General features: G+C 36.9%; 1 protein-coding gene across 1 annotated transcript in view; it reads left to right on the plus strand.

Moving 5' to 3' along the window:
• COL5A2 (collagen type V alpha 2 chain) overlaps nt 1-16,264 on the plus strand; it is a 114,447-nt gene that overhangs the window by 80,920 nt on the left and 17,263 nt on the right. The window contains exons 17-37 of the mRNA XM_064452028.1: nt 291-335; nt 3,421-3,474; nt 5,142-5,240; nt 5,711-5,755; nt 5,859-5,957; nt 6,410-6,463; nt 7,546-7,653; nt 8,126-8,179; nt 8,880-8,978; nt 9,691-9,744; nt 10,245-10,343; nt 10,452-10,505; nt 10,604-10,657; nt 11,160-11,213; nt 11,784-11,837; nt 12,169-12,213; nt 12,663-12,761; nt 13,611-13,718; nt 13,843-13,896; nt 15,719-15,772; nt 15,894-15,947. Coding sequence (XP_064308098.1) covers nt 291-335; nt 3,421-3,474; nt 5,142-5,240; nt 5,711-5,755; nt 5,859-5,957; nt 6,410-6,463; nt 7,546-7,653; nt 8,126-8,179; nt 8,880-8,978; nt 9,691-9,744; nt 10,245-10,343; nt 10,452-10,505; nt 10,604-10,657; nt 11,160-11,213; nt 11,784-11,837; nt 12,169-12,213; nt 12,663-12,761; nt 13,611-13,718; nt 13,843-13,896; nt 15,719-15,772; nt 15,894-15,947 — 1,440 coding nt within the window. The remainder of the gene's footprint in view (nt 1-290; nt 336-3,420; nt 3,475-5,141; nt 5,241-5,710; nt 5,756-5,858; nt 5,958-6,409; nt 6,464-7,545; nt 7,654-8,125; nt 8,180-8,879; nt 8,979-9,690; nt 9,745-10,244; nt 10,344-10,451; nt 10,506-10,603; nt 10,658-11,159; nt 11,214-11,783; nt 11,838-12,168; nt 12,214-12,662; nt 12,762-13,610; nt 13,719-13,842; nt 13,897-15,718; nt 15,773-15,893; nt 15,948-16,264) is intronic.

Below are 16,264 nucleotides of genomic sequence, written 5' to 3' on the forward strand. Positions count from 1 at the left end.
TTTACGGCCAGTGTCAAGTATTGTTTTTTCTGGCATTTCTCCCCATGACTTTTACGTGCTCCATACAATGACACTGTCAAATTATTGGCCGCTCTGAAAATAGAGAAATCCATTAACTTGAATGGGAGCATAATTTCTTCCAGAAGTTTTCCATGCCAGTGTTTGGAGGGGTCTGCAATTCAGCATTTCTTTGATTGCTTTAGTATCTATGGCTGTTATCACAAAAGCTAATGGTAAAAAAAAAATAAAAATAAATTATTATAAATATTCTTGTCTATTTTCATATCTAGGGAGGACGTGGCCAGCATGGTATGCCTGGGAAGCCAGGGCCAATGGTAAGTTTCTTTTTTAGTCAACTATTTTTTCACCTTATATTTCCCACTTGCCTTTTGACACTTCCAAAAGAAGCTCAAAAAAATTGTTGGCTGTTGCTGGTAACTGTTAAGTGCCCCTGGAATCATCTGCAAGTGATTCTTAGTTCTACTCATTTTAGCTTTAGTGCTGTCCTCTGAGAAATGATACTCTGTAGTTTGCTTAATCTTAAGGTTTTAATTTGCAGAGGAGTGGCATCTTCCCTGGAGAGGTGATGCTTGCTGCTTTTATGAAGTGGGATCCATATTGTAAGGAGATAAATGTCTTAAAGATATGCACTGTAAGATAAACCAGTCTAAAATTGCATATTATCTTCCTTCACATACAAAAGTGACAAGTGAGATTGTACCCACCCTCAACAAGAAGAAATGCTACTCACTAACAGCAGAACTTGCTACCTGTAACTGATCCATTACAAAATGTCTAAAAGATAGCCTTTTAATTACGGACAGTCACACACAGAACTGAATCACCAGAAGACTGTGTGAAAGTCTGCCAAACTGAGAAAGCCTGGTATGCATGACTGTAGAAGTTCTCACACAATTGCAACAGGGTTGAAGATGACTGTTGGTTTAAACTGTGGATGTTGGTGTATCAAAGGGTGATGGTTTCAATCCTACAATCCAATCTCACAGTGCATTTGCAAAATGCATTTGAGTGAATTCACATGAGTAGGAAGCCAGTAGGATTATTCACGTACCTACAGTTAGTTATTTGTTGCTTCTGCAAATAAAAGCTTATCTTGATTTTGTACTATTTGTGCAAGTCCAGCTTCTACTTTAAAAATCTGGTATTCTTTTTTGTTTGCTTTTTTTGGAAAGCATTACTTCTAGGATGCTGTTGACAGTTTCTGCCTGAACCTTTACTACTTTGTGACGTTCAACTTAAGAAAAACCAAACCAACCAACCAACCAAACCAAAAAACCCCAACCCACCAACGAAACAAAAAACCCCCTCAACCCTCCAAAACACACCTGCCTGCAATTAAAATTTCATTGTGTGCATACTCTTTATTTAATAGTGATAGAGGTCCTCAGAAAAATTAATTTACCTATGTCATCTTAATGAACAGAATGTTTAATTAAAAACTTCATTAAGAAACAATTAACTGTAACAGAAGCTCAAAAAAATGAGTGTAGGTGTCTAAAAGCTACAAAGCTCAATTATTTAGTATGTCACGAAAGAAAGTTAACTCATTAAAAAGAAACTTTCAAACAATGAAAAGATTTTTCAGTTTTGAAAACAGAATGTAAAATTAAAAAAAGATGGATCCTGAGCTATGAAATTCACACACAAAGCCTGAAATTTTTCTTTGGCATAAAATATGAACTCAGCTTCACTGAACATGAAAATTGGTTGGCTAACATTTTTGGTAAAATCCCATGTAGTGTCACAAGGGAGATACTGGTACTTCATAAGTATGTTTCTTATTGGAGGAAGTGTTAATGAAATGCATTGTTATTTGGGTCAGTGCAGTGGTACACCGTAATTCTGGAATTCTTCCTGCAACGAGAGAGAAATCTGGCAGACATGTATTTGTGATTCAATAAATTGGGACAAGGGTTTTCAGAAGTGTACTTAGTGAGCTGTTACATCAGTTCTGCAGAAATCCAGTGCAAGGTCATGGCAGAAATCCTGTCTGTAATTAATGCTCAGTGGTACAGATTGTTCTTATTAAGTTTGTCAGCACAGCATTATTACACAGAACATTTTTTCACAGTATGCATCATGTACAAAAAGAGAGAAAATCAGGAAAAGATAAAGAGAAATCATCTGGCAACAGTGTTGTGGTGAATATTTATAACCACTGTGTGCCACCACCCAGAATGTTTATGACACAGTAGAAAGATTTTCTGTTGAATGTCTTGTTCAGCACAAGAGGAATGAAAATGGAAACAATTTACAAATTTACTCTAAAGGCCTTAATTGGAAGTCTTCCTGTTTAGCAAAACAAGGTTTGTGTCATTCCATGCAGGTATATTCAAGTATATACACTTGAAGTTTGCGTTCTAGTGAATTTGGACAGTCTGCCATGTAATGCAGCCCCAGCTGTTTGCATCCCTGCCCAAACTTCATGTCCTCACAGCCACATGAGGTGCTCCTACTCTGCAGTGCAATGCACCAAGAATTTGGCTCTAGAACAGAAATAGTGTAGCCATATCAGTACTACAGTCTGCTCAACTGTCAGGCCTTCTTAGATACAGCATCGACTATCTCAAGATATAGTGCTATTTGGGAAGAGCTATACTGGTTTGGGGGGCTGAAGATGTACCTCTGCACAGCATTGTGTTTCGTGGTGTGGTGTAACCCAGCCTTTCCTCCACTTCCTTTTCCAGAAATACCTGCCAGCTCTGAACAAAGATCCAAGCAGTAAAGTCTCTCTGCTGTATGTCTTTGTCTATGCAGCCGTGGAAATTTGATACAAAATCTGTGTTTTAAAGCTTGCAAATTAATTTTGCTGTCAATTTGGGAATCTCAATGGGGCAGAAGACGAAGAAGCAGGGCATGTAGTTGCATAACCTTTAATTACATTTTCACTTGTCACACTGCTTACCTCAAAAATTTTGTCTAGCAACGCAATTGTTTCAACGTAGATGCGGCTTGTATTCTTCTTTTTTCTAGATTATTATTTTAGATTTAAAAGAATTGAGGCTCTGCTACATTCTGTAGGACAAATTGTGATCGCCTAACAAACGCCTGATTTTTCATTATCATACCACAGTAGAATAGATATAAAAAGAGGCTATAATATTTTGGTAAAAACTAAAATTGAAAAATAATTGCTAAAATAATTGTCAACTATTTGCGTTGCAATTTGTGCATCAATAGCTGAATCAAGAACTGTATCTTTTCTGAAGTCGGTAAATACATTATTAAAATACTGCACCACAATCCCATAAAATGTATGTGTATCGCTTAGAATATTACTATAGGATACAATATTTATAGTTATTTTGGTTTTGTTATGCAATTTTTACCCAGTGATTAGATACTAATCTGTTTGACCTAAACTGCAGAATTACAGCTTTGTGTGTCTGTCTTTTATAGGGCCCTCTTGGCATAACTGGTTCTCCAGGATTTCCAGGTGCTCCTGGAGTAAAGGTAAAAAATAAAAGAAAATTATCTTTTTAATATGTCTAACAACACAGAATTAAAAAATGTGTACTAAACTACACAGAGTTCAGACTGACATGTATGCAGGTCCCTAACAGTTCCCGTGAAATCAATCTGGGGCAAGACCTTGAGACAGAAGATAGAAATCAGAAGCCAGATGAAGCAATTGCCGTTCACCACAGTTAGGATACTTCCTTTGCTTTCACTTTTGCTTGAGCTAAGGGGCGATTATAAGGTGATTGTCATGCTGTGCCTCAGGAATCTTGTCCAGTATATTCAAAGAATAACAGGATGCATTATTGCAAGTTAAGTTGTGAGGATTAGTCCAAGTATGGAAGCAGTACCTTCTGGTGATGAAACTTCCAGTTTCGGCCAAGAACACTTTTTGAGATGACCTAGACTGGTAAGGCAAATGCCAGAACCCGAACAGGCATGTTCCACAGTTCATCACAATAAAGCAGATCATGATTACCACCTTTTGTGACTCTGTGTGATTGGGCTGAAATGGAAAACTTTCATTGGCCTCAGTGCTGTCTTCATGGGATTTTCCTCTCTTGTTTTTCAAGAAAGTCCTCAATTTTTTTTCCTAGCCTTGAGAATATGTCTGCAAATACAGAAAAGACAACCCATTCAGCTTCCTTATACTTCTTATGCTTGCCCTCTGCTCAGTTTCTCCTCTTTGTTGTTTTACATTCCAAAAACATGATAGGAAACAATGATACAAGAAGAAACTCTCAGTTAGTCAGGTAGCCAAATTCAACAGGTGTTTTGTGGTGGTGTTGTGAATCTGGCAACATTCATAAAACAGTTTCTGGGAAGCAAGTCTTAAGAAGAGTATTAACATAATGTATACAATTAAATGATAGAACTTTTAATGCATGTCGTAAAATGTTTTGGTATGGCTAAGCACTACTTAATAAATGTTTGGAAAAGCTATTCACATGATAAACCAATGAAAACTTTTGAAAAGGAGGAGCTGCCTTCAAGTTTGATCATCAGATGATGTAAAATTGGAATAGCTGCTTTGAACTCATAATAGCTAAGCAGACTATACAATGAAGATATGGACTTCAGCTATGAAGACATGATATTAACAGCCATCAGTTCCAAAAGGCAGATTTCCTATATAAAGATAAAATTCAAAGGAGATGCTAGGAGGATTTTTTTTTTATTGGAGCATCCAGTCCAACCTTACAGGGTTTTTATATTTAATATAGTGCTGCAACAGTGAGTTAATCTGTACTGTGCAAAAAAACCCCAGATGTGTTATCATTTCTAAATCTTAAACCTTAGCTGTTAGAGAAGCTAAAAAAAAAAGTTGTCAAATTACAGATACATAGTGGGATTTTAGAGGGAGATGTCCATCTAATATATTCCACCTGACCTGGGCCACTGGATGTAGTGCTGCTTCTCTGTAGAAAGTTTCCTTGTCCTTGCACACATTGAGGAAAAATTCCATTTGTACTTTTAAAGTTTACATTCACCTAGAAGTAGTAGAAACAGAATTAGGTAAGCAAAAATAATTTTGAGTATAATAAACTATTTCAAAACCTGAATTGTTTCTCTCTTAAACTCAGTATTCCTCCTTAGTTACTTTGTAGTGCTACTTTTTAGAGCAACGTAGCCTCCAGTTGTTTTCTCATGTGAAATCTTAGGGTGAAGCAGGTCCAACGGGTCCTCGTGGTCCTGAAGGTCCTCAAGGACAAAGAGGTGAAACAGGCCCACAGGGCCCAGCTGGATCACAAGGTCTTCCTGTAAGTACATTAAATTGTGTTCCTCAGTGCTCAGCTTGTGCATGTTGCCTCTTTATAGGGAATTTTAATACCTAACTTGATAGACACTGAGATGTGCTCAAATTACATTTTTCCCAGGAAAGGAAAGGTCTCACTCATTTGTTTTATGCTTATTTTGTTGAAAACAACTTTTCATTACTTAATTAAAGCAACTTGTAAAACTCGAAGTCATACAGTTTGATACAGTCTCAACCCGAGAAGGACTTTAAAGCTTAAGCTTAATCATAAGGTTATAAAGCTTAACACTCACATTAGCTTGCGTGCTTTTTTACCCATATTAGCATGTGCACAAGTACATCATATGTTGCTATGTTTCTTTAATAGCCTTTATTGTCTGGTCTTGTAAAGTGGATAAAATAACTATCTTCTGCTTTTGGTAACGATACCCTCCTCATTAAAATTAATTTTAATGATTGGTACATTATCTTTAGGGTACTGAAGGGACAGATGGTTCCCCAGGTGCTAAGGGCCCTACTGTAAGTAATCATATCACCTGTTGAAGAAATTGTGAAATGAATTCATTTTATTTCCTTATTTTTGTTGTTTCCTTACTGTGTTTGCTGTTCTTTCTATTTGTAGGGATCTCCAGGCACGGGGGGTCCCCCTGGTTTGTCAGGTCCACCTGGTTCCCCAGGACCACAAGGCAGTACTGGTCCACCTGGTATTCGAGGCCAGCCGGTAATGATATCTTTGTCTCTGTGGAAACTGTGATGTCTTGCAAATGTGTCACTCTATTAAACTAGAACAGTGATTAGCAGTGGGGTTCCTTTAAATGAATGAATAGCGTGCTATAGAGTATGCTGAGACTCAGATCTCATCAATGTTCTGTGTGTCCAAAATACTGTTTTTGCTTTCTTAATGGTCTAAGAAAGAAGAGTGTCTATATAAACTTGGACAAACAGTGACAGTCGTCTCTTGAAATTGTCTTGTTTAAATTTTTGTCTTGATAGCATCATAAAAAACAAGCACGCTAAGGGGAAACACAAACCATTATACGCATCCTATTATATTGCTTACAACTAGTTACTAAACTAGGAAATGTTTTTCTGTTTCATAGCATAATACAAAATAGTCATATGATTTATGCAGAGTTTTAACTTTATGGTTGTTATTCATGTGTTTGTTTTCAGGGTGACCCTGGTGTCCCAGGTTTCAAGGGAGAAGCAGGACCCAAAGGTGAACCTGTAAGTCTCCATATGCTTTGTAAGCTAAAAAGGAATCACAAAGGCTTGCATGAGTATTTTGAATAGATTCTTACAATTTTCAAGACACTTCTGATGCTCATAATCACAAGAGTAATTATTGTGGAAGACAAACCACAATGAATCTGGCTAGACAGTGCTAATAATGAATGGCAAAGCATGTCCTATGATGTTATAAATCACCTACCCCATATAGGCCTTACAGGACTCAAGGACGGAAAAACAAATTAGCGTGTCTACTGAGGTTTCTGTGGCACACAGAATTAGTGTATTGTAATTTCTTCATATAATATGAAATGGATCCATATGATTCTGGACATTTAAGAGCACACAGGTCTGTGCGCTAATCATAAAAAAAAGAGTCCTTTTTATTTTAAATGTATATTTAATACATTTTATACTTACGGAGTTATGTATATATTAATTATATTTTATTTATACATTAAAATAATATAAATATTTATACATTTAAGGTATGAATAGCTGTTCAGCCCACAGCTAATATTTGTGAAACATTATTTGATAGCATGGCTAATTGCATGCTGTAACCATATGAATTTTGGAGAAAAAGTGATTCTGTAGAGTTGCAGTCAGCTTGACTTGTCAACCAATCATTAATTTTTTTTCTTACTAGTTGAATGATCATGTAGTAGCTGACAAAAATGTACAGATGAAGTAATGGTTTCCTTACCACTGACTGTCGTCTTTGAGAATTTCTGCTAGAGTCTCACTGAATTTTGAATCCTTTGCAGCTTGTCCAATTGAAAATAATAAATACAAATTATTGTGTCTGACCAAATAGGTGATTATAAGAAGCACTGTAAAGCTGAACTGCAGAATTATCATTTATTCATAGTATACTTCTTACTGAAATATTAGCTTATACACATTGTAAAAGAGAAAAGCTGATGCTGAATTTTTAACTGATTTGAAACCTATTTTTTTTCTTCTTTACTTGGAAAAATGTTTATGATATTTAAAAGACAGTCAGTTCCAATATACCTGAGAAGTGGTGAGCTTAACAATGATTTTTTTTTTTTTTTTAAATGTTTTACTTTCACTAGGGCCCACAAGGTCCCCAGGGTCCCATTGGTCCTATAGGTGAAGAAGGCAAAAGAGGTCCTCGGGGTGATCCAGGGTCAGTAGGTCCGCCAGGTCCTGTTGGAGAGAGGGTAAGCAATCCAAAGGAATAATATGCCTCAAGAGATGCACTGCTAAGCTGAAAATCTCTTGACCTAATCATGAATTTTCTTACAGCTTCATTGTGGTTGTAGTTAAACTTTATTTTCCTAACAGTAGTTAATACTGTGCATTTTTTTTTACACTGGATATTTTAATTTGTGGTTTCAGTGCACAAGACAGTGTGGTAGGAGAAATGATAAGTTAATCTGGAGATTTTTTTGCTTAGCCCTGTACAAATGGTCATGCTTTCAATGAGTCTTTTGACATAGAAGAAGCTGTTCAGCATGCATTCAGCAATGATATTTTTACCACTCCAAGTGGTAAAACCCCCAAGTTTGAAGTATTGAAGCAAGGAAGTTGTAAGGAAATAAACTGAACACCCAAACCATGAATCTAATACTTTATTTGCAATAAGTTATGTAAAAATTAAGATAATCATCTTGTATCTATGGCTTTTCCTAGGGTGCTCCTGGTAACCGTGGTTTTCCAGGTTCTGATGGCTTGCCTGGACCAAAGGTAAATGAAATTAAAGTGTCCATCTTCTGTTGGGTCATTTTGTAAATCTTCATACATATGGATATATAGAAAGAATGTGTTCCATTAAAAATGTCTGCTTCTGGGCAAATACGCAGATCCTCAAAATCACCGGATGCAGGATCAAAGGCAACTGGCAAATGTCAAAAAGGGGTCTGAATGTTTTGAGACTAAAATTTTTGGGGGAAAAGTCACTTTCAATTCCTGTGATGTTCAGCTTTGCTTGCTTGTCCCTGTCTTAATGCTCCCTCGTGCTGAAATGTGAAAAGAGACGTTGACCTGTTCTACTACAATATTGCTTTATGTATTGCTCTAGTGTAGGTAAATATTTGAAAATTGACTTTTCTTTGTGCATGGTATAGTTTTTCTAGGCTTGTCCCTTGAACAGATGGGCTTCTCTGTCTTTGGCTTTCCTAACTGCCATAACACTTTCAGGGAAGTGACTCACATATATATTTGTCTAGTGTTTCTGTAAATTCCTAACTTCTCGGTAAAAGTACAGGGGTTCTAAAATTTTTATGGAAGAGACAGCTTTTAATTAATCATATTGAGAAAAAAAATAATAGAAGTATTAATGATTTGGATCTCTGTTTCCAAAAATATGTCCTTGGTAGAGGATACCTGTTTTATTTAACCTCTTACTGTCACTGTTCTACCTGTTTACTAGTTGGTATCTTTCTAGGGTGCCCAAGGAGAGCGTGGTCCAGCAGGTTCTTCTGGTCCTAAAGGAGGTCAGGGAGATCCTGGACGTCCTGGTGAACCTGGCCTCCCAGGTGCAAGGGTAAGGAACTAATAGCAGTATGCTATAAACCATGGTGGTTTTAATTTTCAAAAGACTTTGCAGAATTTCAAATGAAATTTGGAGAATTAAGAAGCTGTTATAGAAGTGCAGACTTGTATCAGTGGGCTACTTTAAGGGCAAAGGCCAAAATACCTGGGTTTTTTCCTGCTGGTGTTGGGAAGCACAGGTTCCATTTGTCTTCGAAAGAAGAGAAATAGTCCTGATTGAGATCATCTAACACAACTGAAGGAAGTGTGCTTGTAAAGCACATAGTTTCCACAGATAATATGAACAGATTAACAACCTTCATTAAGTTGGTGATTGATAACTTACATAGTTGAGTAGTGCGTGTCATCTAGAGATTTTTTTCAGGAAAAATATTTGAGGAGAATTTAGAATATCACAAAAGGAGAGAAAGGGAGCAGCAAGTATAAGATGTGATATAGATCACTGGGTAACATTGGCAGAAACAAAGGCAAGCCTGTGAGAAACTCAAGAGTTGTAAAAGCAAGAAAAGGGATAATAGGAAAAGGGAAGATCAAAGACAGTGGGGGATGAAGCTGTATAGTAAAGATGAAGATGAAGACCTTTGATAAAAAGAAGTTTGTACTCTGGTAGTAACTGAGGTAGTAAATTTTTAATTTATTTACATTTCTCTGTTGTTCTAGAATTATATGCACTATTTTAACACTAATATTATTCCTGATTTTAGGGTTTGACAGGAAATCCAGGTGTTCAAGGCCCTGAAGGAAAACTTGGCCCCTTGGTAAGCCACACAAAAATCAGTCCTTTCAGTTAATGCCACAGTAATTAGAAGGTCCCAACTCATTGAAATTACTTTTATTAACTAGAGTTTTCTTAGTTTCTGAAGGTTCATCTTTTCTTTTAACTGTTCACTTGATATTCCCAACTCCAAAATTAGTGCAGATAATGTTCCTTTAGTTTTGTCTGTGTACGAGTGTCTGATGTTTAGCAGCTCCTGCAATATTTTTAAACCATTTTGAACTACATATCTTTTTTGTCTCTTTAAGGAAGCAATAAAGTATTTGTACGTAACAGCTCAGTGATAATAATTGCATAGTATTTGGTTAAATCCAGCAGTATGACTAAATGTATGTCTGCTTTAAAGACATTTTGACTAACTCTAGCACCAAACCAAGCTAATGTTATTTTTTTTATATATATACAAACATTTTCCATGGGTGAATAGGTTCATATGAATAAATATATTTATAATTTAATGTGCAAAATGCTTTATCTCTGTAGGGTGCTCCTGGAGAAGATGGACGTCCAGGTCCAGCTGGTTCAATAGGAATCAGAGGCCAGCCAGGCAGCATGGGCCTTCCTGGGCCAAAGGGTAGTAGTGTGAGTATGGCACCTGGTACCCAAGATCTGTTTAACTTTAAACATTTACATATATTTTACTGGATGAAAACAGTATCAAAAATAGTATTTTTTATTTCTGCAAATCAGGGTGATCCTGGAAAACCTGGAGAAGCAGGCAATGCAGGTGTCCCAGGACAGAGAGTGAGTGTGACTGTTATTTGCAATGATTACAGAAAATGATGCTTTATTGTTACATATGTTCACTATACAAGACTTCTTCCTATGTCATTTTGATTTAGGGAGCCCCTGGTAAAGATGGTGAAGTTGGTCCTTCCGGTCCTGTTGGCCCACCAGTAAGTCAACTTTTATCACTCTGCCTGTCTCCCAGTCGCTCCATCCATTCGTTACTCTTTCTGCTTCTCTTTTCCTCTATCTTCATGCCAGTTGTTGATTCCAAACAAGAAATCCCAAGAACCTTTAAAGAAAATATTTTTCCTAAAAAATTGGGAAGATTTGTATTGAAAAACTTATATATTAGTAGTCTAATTCCTTTTACTGACCATTACAAAAAATAGTGCAAGGAGCAAAATTTTCTCATAGTTCATTTTCCTAGCTTCCTTGGTTTCAATGGAACTGAATATTTTCCTGTCAGCATAGAATTTTTTTTCGGTAAGATCTTAAAGAAATAAGATACATCTTTTTACATCTTTTAGATAGGGTATATCTTGGGCTGGGATAAGTAAAAATGTATAATAAACAAATACATAACTGAAAATATACATATTCAGAGAGAAGAAAAACTGTGGAGCCTGCCTATATTCCTCTACTGTATACTTATTACTTTCTTTTGTGTAGGGTCTGGCAGGAGAAAGAGGAGAACAAGGTCCTCCAGGTCCTACAGGGTTTCAGGTATGTGTGTTCATTTTTTTTAAAGGAAAAAATAAACAGCCATGTCTTTATCAACTTAAATTGGAGAAATTCAGTCAAGTGCTGTGTAACAAAACACAACTTCGGAATTGAGGCAATGATGTTCAGAATAATAAGTGATATTTAGCTTTCACACCAGCTGTGCACTAAACTGAACTGGCAAAGGCTTAAATACCAGCTCTGTATCCCTTGAGAAAACCTTTTTTGTTTTTCAGTTTTAATTTGGAGGTTTTCCAAAGGTCTTCCAAATATGGAGCAAAAGAATTGTTTTGAAAATGGAGTATTAATTAAGTCAATCTCTGTTTATAGAGAATGTTATTTTTAGGGCTGATATGTATATGTCCTGCAAATGTTAAAGAAGGGCTGCCACTTCATTTAGAGGGGCAAAAACACTTTGGTGCAATATTCATGTACCTATTTTGCTTGGGGATCTCTGAGGGCATACTTTTGTACTGAATATAATACTATGTTCATATTCTTGGTGTCTTAGTTAAATCTCAATCTAAATAATTTTCTATCAAGTTAATGACCATTTTAATTACCTTTTCACAGGGTTTGCCTGGGCCACCGGGTCCTCCAGGTGAGGGAGGAAAGCCAGGTGATCAGGTAATTTCTGTGTAGTTTAACAAGAATTCACTTAGTAAAGTAGTTTTACCTTTTCTTCTCTTTGTAATTTAATTTCCCACTCTGTTTCAAACTATGTACTGTTGTAGTTTGCAAGCTGTCTGAGAACTGCTTTTGGATAAAATAATTACTAGAACCTGACAATCTTCCTGGGCTGAGTTGGACTATCTCTTCTTGTAACGGACAGATAATACGCAGAACTAGCCATCTATATTCACAGTACTTTGGAAATGAAAATGTTTATTTCTAATTTCCATAACTCTAAGGCTATGAATAATGCTTTCATTCTAATGGTGAGTTCTGTTCTGCTTAGGGTGTGCCTGGAGATCCTGGAGCTGTTGGTCCATTGGGCCCTAGGGTAAGTATTTTCTTTCAGAGTTTAAACACTTATAACAGTTCTCTGAGGTTGAAAGTTGATGTATAATATGGACTTTAACAGCTAAAGTGAGTATTTGACTTTTTTCCACCAACAAAATGGTTGTAAACATGGATACATTTTAAGATGGTTTCTGGAAAACCTGCCACCTTTAATGGTTTCATAGCTTGTGAAGTGGTGTTGAGTACTAGCTGCTAAATGATTTGGTTTACAGCTGTGAAATGTCAGTTTTTAGTTTGCTGAGCAACATGATATTTCCCCTACCTTTAACAATAAAAGCATAAAGCTGTTTTCTATTTGATCGGTTCTCCTAGAATTTGTTCACAGACTCTTTGTTCAAATAGCAGTGCTGCTCTTATGGTGTATTTAAGATTTTGTATACCAGAACTGTACTCTGGCTTTTAAATAAGTAATAATTTTCCATTTTGTAGGGAGAACGTGGCAATCCAGGGGAACGGGGAGAACCAGGTGCATCAGGGCTGCAGGGTGAAAAGGGTATGGCTGGAGGTCATGGTCCTGATGGTCCGAAGGTAAGCTGAATTGACATTTTTGTTGCTGCAGTGATGTAATGTATAATTCTGCTCATTTGCACAAACATAAATGGAAAAGCTTTTTTTTTTAAATTATAAAAAGGATATCTTTTCTTCAAAGGTATCTTATTTATGTAAGGGTTCTAGGAGAACATACAAGTTATTGCCCTATAGAAATATTAATAATGTGCAAGATACACATAGGTCTGAAGTTTAAAATGTTGGGTTTGGGGTTTTTTTTGTGTTTCTCTGTAACACTGGGCAAAGGCATTTCTGAACTGCAGAAGACCCTCTAGCAATATTTTAAGAGCCATGTCAGTTTACACAAAGACACTTGGCTGAGTGTTTATAGGAAAATGCTGAAAACTGCATGCCTTTCTTTCACCTGCAGTTGATTTAATTAGGCCTAGGAAGGTCACCCCAAGTAGGGATTGCTTCTAGTAATGTGGGGCCTTTAATAGGCATGAGCTGTGAGAAGCAAGGAATAAATAAAGCATCTCTGCCCTGGCAACTTCTACCTGTAGATACTTTGTGTATGAACCCATGCGGCATTAAAGGTCAAGGTAGAAAGATGCTTGAGCTTCTTTTTTTTCCCTGTTCTCATCCCCAATATGCACTGAGTAAATACTAATGTATTTGGAAGGACTATGGTATTACAACTGAACTTCCTGAGTAACACAAAGGGAAAAGAAAAGTATTTGGACCTGAATAAAGTCCAAGTTTAAGAGAAAATTATTATTTAAAACTGTACCCCAGAGAGTTCAGCATAGGCACAGCATGTTCTGCAGCCTAGAGACAAAGATACTTGTCAGATGAATGGACAATAACTTTGTTCTTTATTCGCTTCAGGGAAGCCCAGGCCCTAGTGGAACGCCTGGTGATCCAGGCCCACCAGGTCTTCAAGGTATGCCTGGAGAGAGAGGGATCGCTGGAACACCTGGCCCCAAGGGTGATAGAGTAAGTCTGTTTATTTCTGTTGCCCTGAACAGAATCACCTATCTCTTAATACTGCAATTATTTCAGGGTATGAACTACTCAGTGTTCAGTGTCATAACTGAGACTTTCTGGGTATTTTCCGTAGGGTGGCATAGGTGAGAAAGGAGCTGAAGGTACAGCTGGCAATGATGGGGCGAGAGTAAGTAAATCTAACACTTTTTAGACCTACTCTTCACACACCAGATTATCAGATTGTTTATTGTGCTAGGGGTACTCAGCTCATAGACTTAAACACTACTCAACTTGGTGATATCATACATTGAGAGTCAGTCTCATTACCTGTACCCTCTAAATTTTCAAGTTTTTCAAGACTGCTGTCCACAGTATTTTGGGATGTCTGTGTTCCAAGCCCCTGTTTTGTGTCATCAGTAATGGGAGTTAAGAAGTCAATGGAAAAGATATTCCCAGTAGTAGTGTGTTGATTCGGGATTCAGGTAAGCTCACAATAGTAAAAATATGAAAAAAGGGACAGGCAGAGGTCAATAGCCAAAAAAACCAGACCTTCCATCTCTGGCTTTTGGACTATGGAAGAAGCCTTCTTATTGTTTGGATTGAGTTGCCCACAGTCTGTCCTGAGTTTCACAGGTGAAAATTCCTGTAAATGTACTAAGCCCCATATGGGCAGGAGATTGCTGATGCTTCTGTAAAGCTTTGAATCTCCTGTGCATAAATAGCATGGCTAGTCTGCTCAAGACACGTTCAAGATATGTTGCACACACTCATCTGCATAGGTCAACTGTCCAATAATCACAAATGCATTGGGTTTGCTGTGTATGCACTGACCATATTTTCTTCCCAGAAGTTAGTTGAGTTACTTTTTACATGAATCACAGGTATTTGAGATCCTTGGGTTTTGCAAACCGGTTGGAGTACTGGCTGCTAGGCATTTGGAAATCTGAGGTACATTCAAAAGACGAGAATCCCACCTGGACTAAATTTATAGTTAGGACAATTTTTTTGAGAAACACCAGTATACAGAATCACTAACTTAAAATTACCAGCTGTGAGCTGGAATTAGTTATAAGTTTCAGCTATTATCCAAAGATACAGAACAGTTCTTGATCATTGTGAGGCACATTTATAGCTTACAGTAACTAAGGAACAAGTAATGTAATGGTGAGCTAAATGTACATCCCTGTTCTAAAGCCAGGTATCTGCAGATATCTCTGCTACCTACCACTACAGAACTGATGGCACTGCATTATCCTTCGTTAATGCCTTCTTTTTTTTTTTTTTTTTTTTTTTGTATTTCTCTACAGTTTGAACTAAGTTCCAGTACAATTTTCTTTTTGTGGGAGGGGGAAATTTGTTCAAAAGAAACTTGGTGCAAGTTTGTGGTACTCTGCTTCTAATGAAAAAGAATTGTAATTGGGATATCTAAATAGTCAAGAAGGTAATATAGTTAGTGCTGTGGGATCATTATGTGGAATTGATGGGTTTGGATGGAGAAATTACAACCTATTTGCCTAACTGCCCCCTGAAGCAAAGTAGGGCACTTTTGAGGAGTTTGCAAGATATATATGAATCTTTGAAAGTAATGATAGACACTTTAAAATTAATTTAAACATTTAAATACTAGCATAAAAAAATCCCCAGAACTTCTGTGAAAGTGGGGAAAAATGACTTAATTTCCTCCTGAGAAAGCAAACAAGAAAAAAATCCAGGTCTTTTTTTTTTATCATTGGCCTTATTGATAAGCACTGCATAAAGGAGAAAATGAAGTTAGTGTAGAAAGAGAGAGTGAAGGAAAGCAGGTCTTTTGAGATGTGGGATTTTCATCACTGTGAGAGGAAATGCAAGTCAATTTTAGGTAAAGAAGACCCAACAAGCTTTCAGAGACAAAGGAGAAGAATTTAAAGGATTGAAAAAGCATGTGGAAATAGTAACCTATGAGAATTTTTAAAGTAAGTGTTTTTAAGCATCACTTCTCTAACTTCCTTTCATCTTAATTTGTTCAAAAGGGTCTCCCTGGTCCAATAGGCCCAATGGGTCCAGCAGGTCCCACTGGTGAAAAGGTAAACAGACTTTTATTCCGTTCCCTACTGAAGTTTCTTAATATTATCACACTTTATTGGCATTTCTGCCACTTGTCAAATAAGTTACTTGGGAAATAATAACCTTTAATTTCTTTTTAAGGGTGAACCAGGTCCTCGAGGTCTAATTGGTCCTCCTGGCTCCCGTGGAAACCCTGTGAGTAAACCTGTTTGGTTTTTGCCTGGCATAAGTTAACAATATCTAACACTGATCCAATCTCCAGGCATTTGTCTCATTTGCTGATACATTTTCCTCTTTTTCTTCCCCTTCCTTTGTAGCCAAAATCTGTAGTTCTCTCTTGATATTGTGTACTTGCAAAACTATTAGCAGGTTTTGTTCCTCTGTCCTATACTTGTTTTAGGGTAAACTTTACAGAGAATTACCTTCATTCACCTCACTCTGGAAAGTGTGCCACCACTTTCAATTGTTTAAATGTTTTTAAAATCATGCCCATACCAGTTACTACAGTACAC

Source organism: Phalacrocorax carbo, chromosome 5 (genome assembly GCF_963921805.1).
Source record: "Phalacrocorax carbo chromosome 5, bPhaCar2.1, whole genome shotgun sequence".
NCBI classification, from domain to species: Eukaryota; Metazoa; Chordata; class Aves; order Suliformes; family Phalacrocoracidae; genus Phalacrocorax; species Phalacrocorax carbo.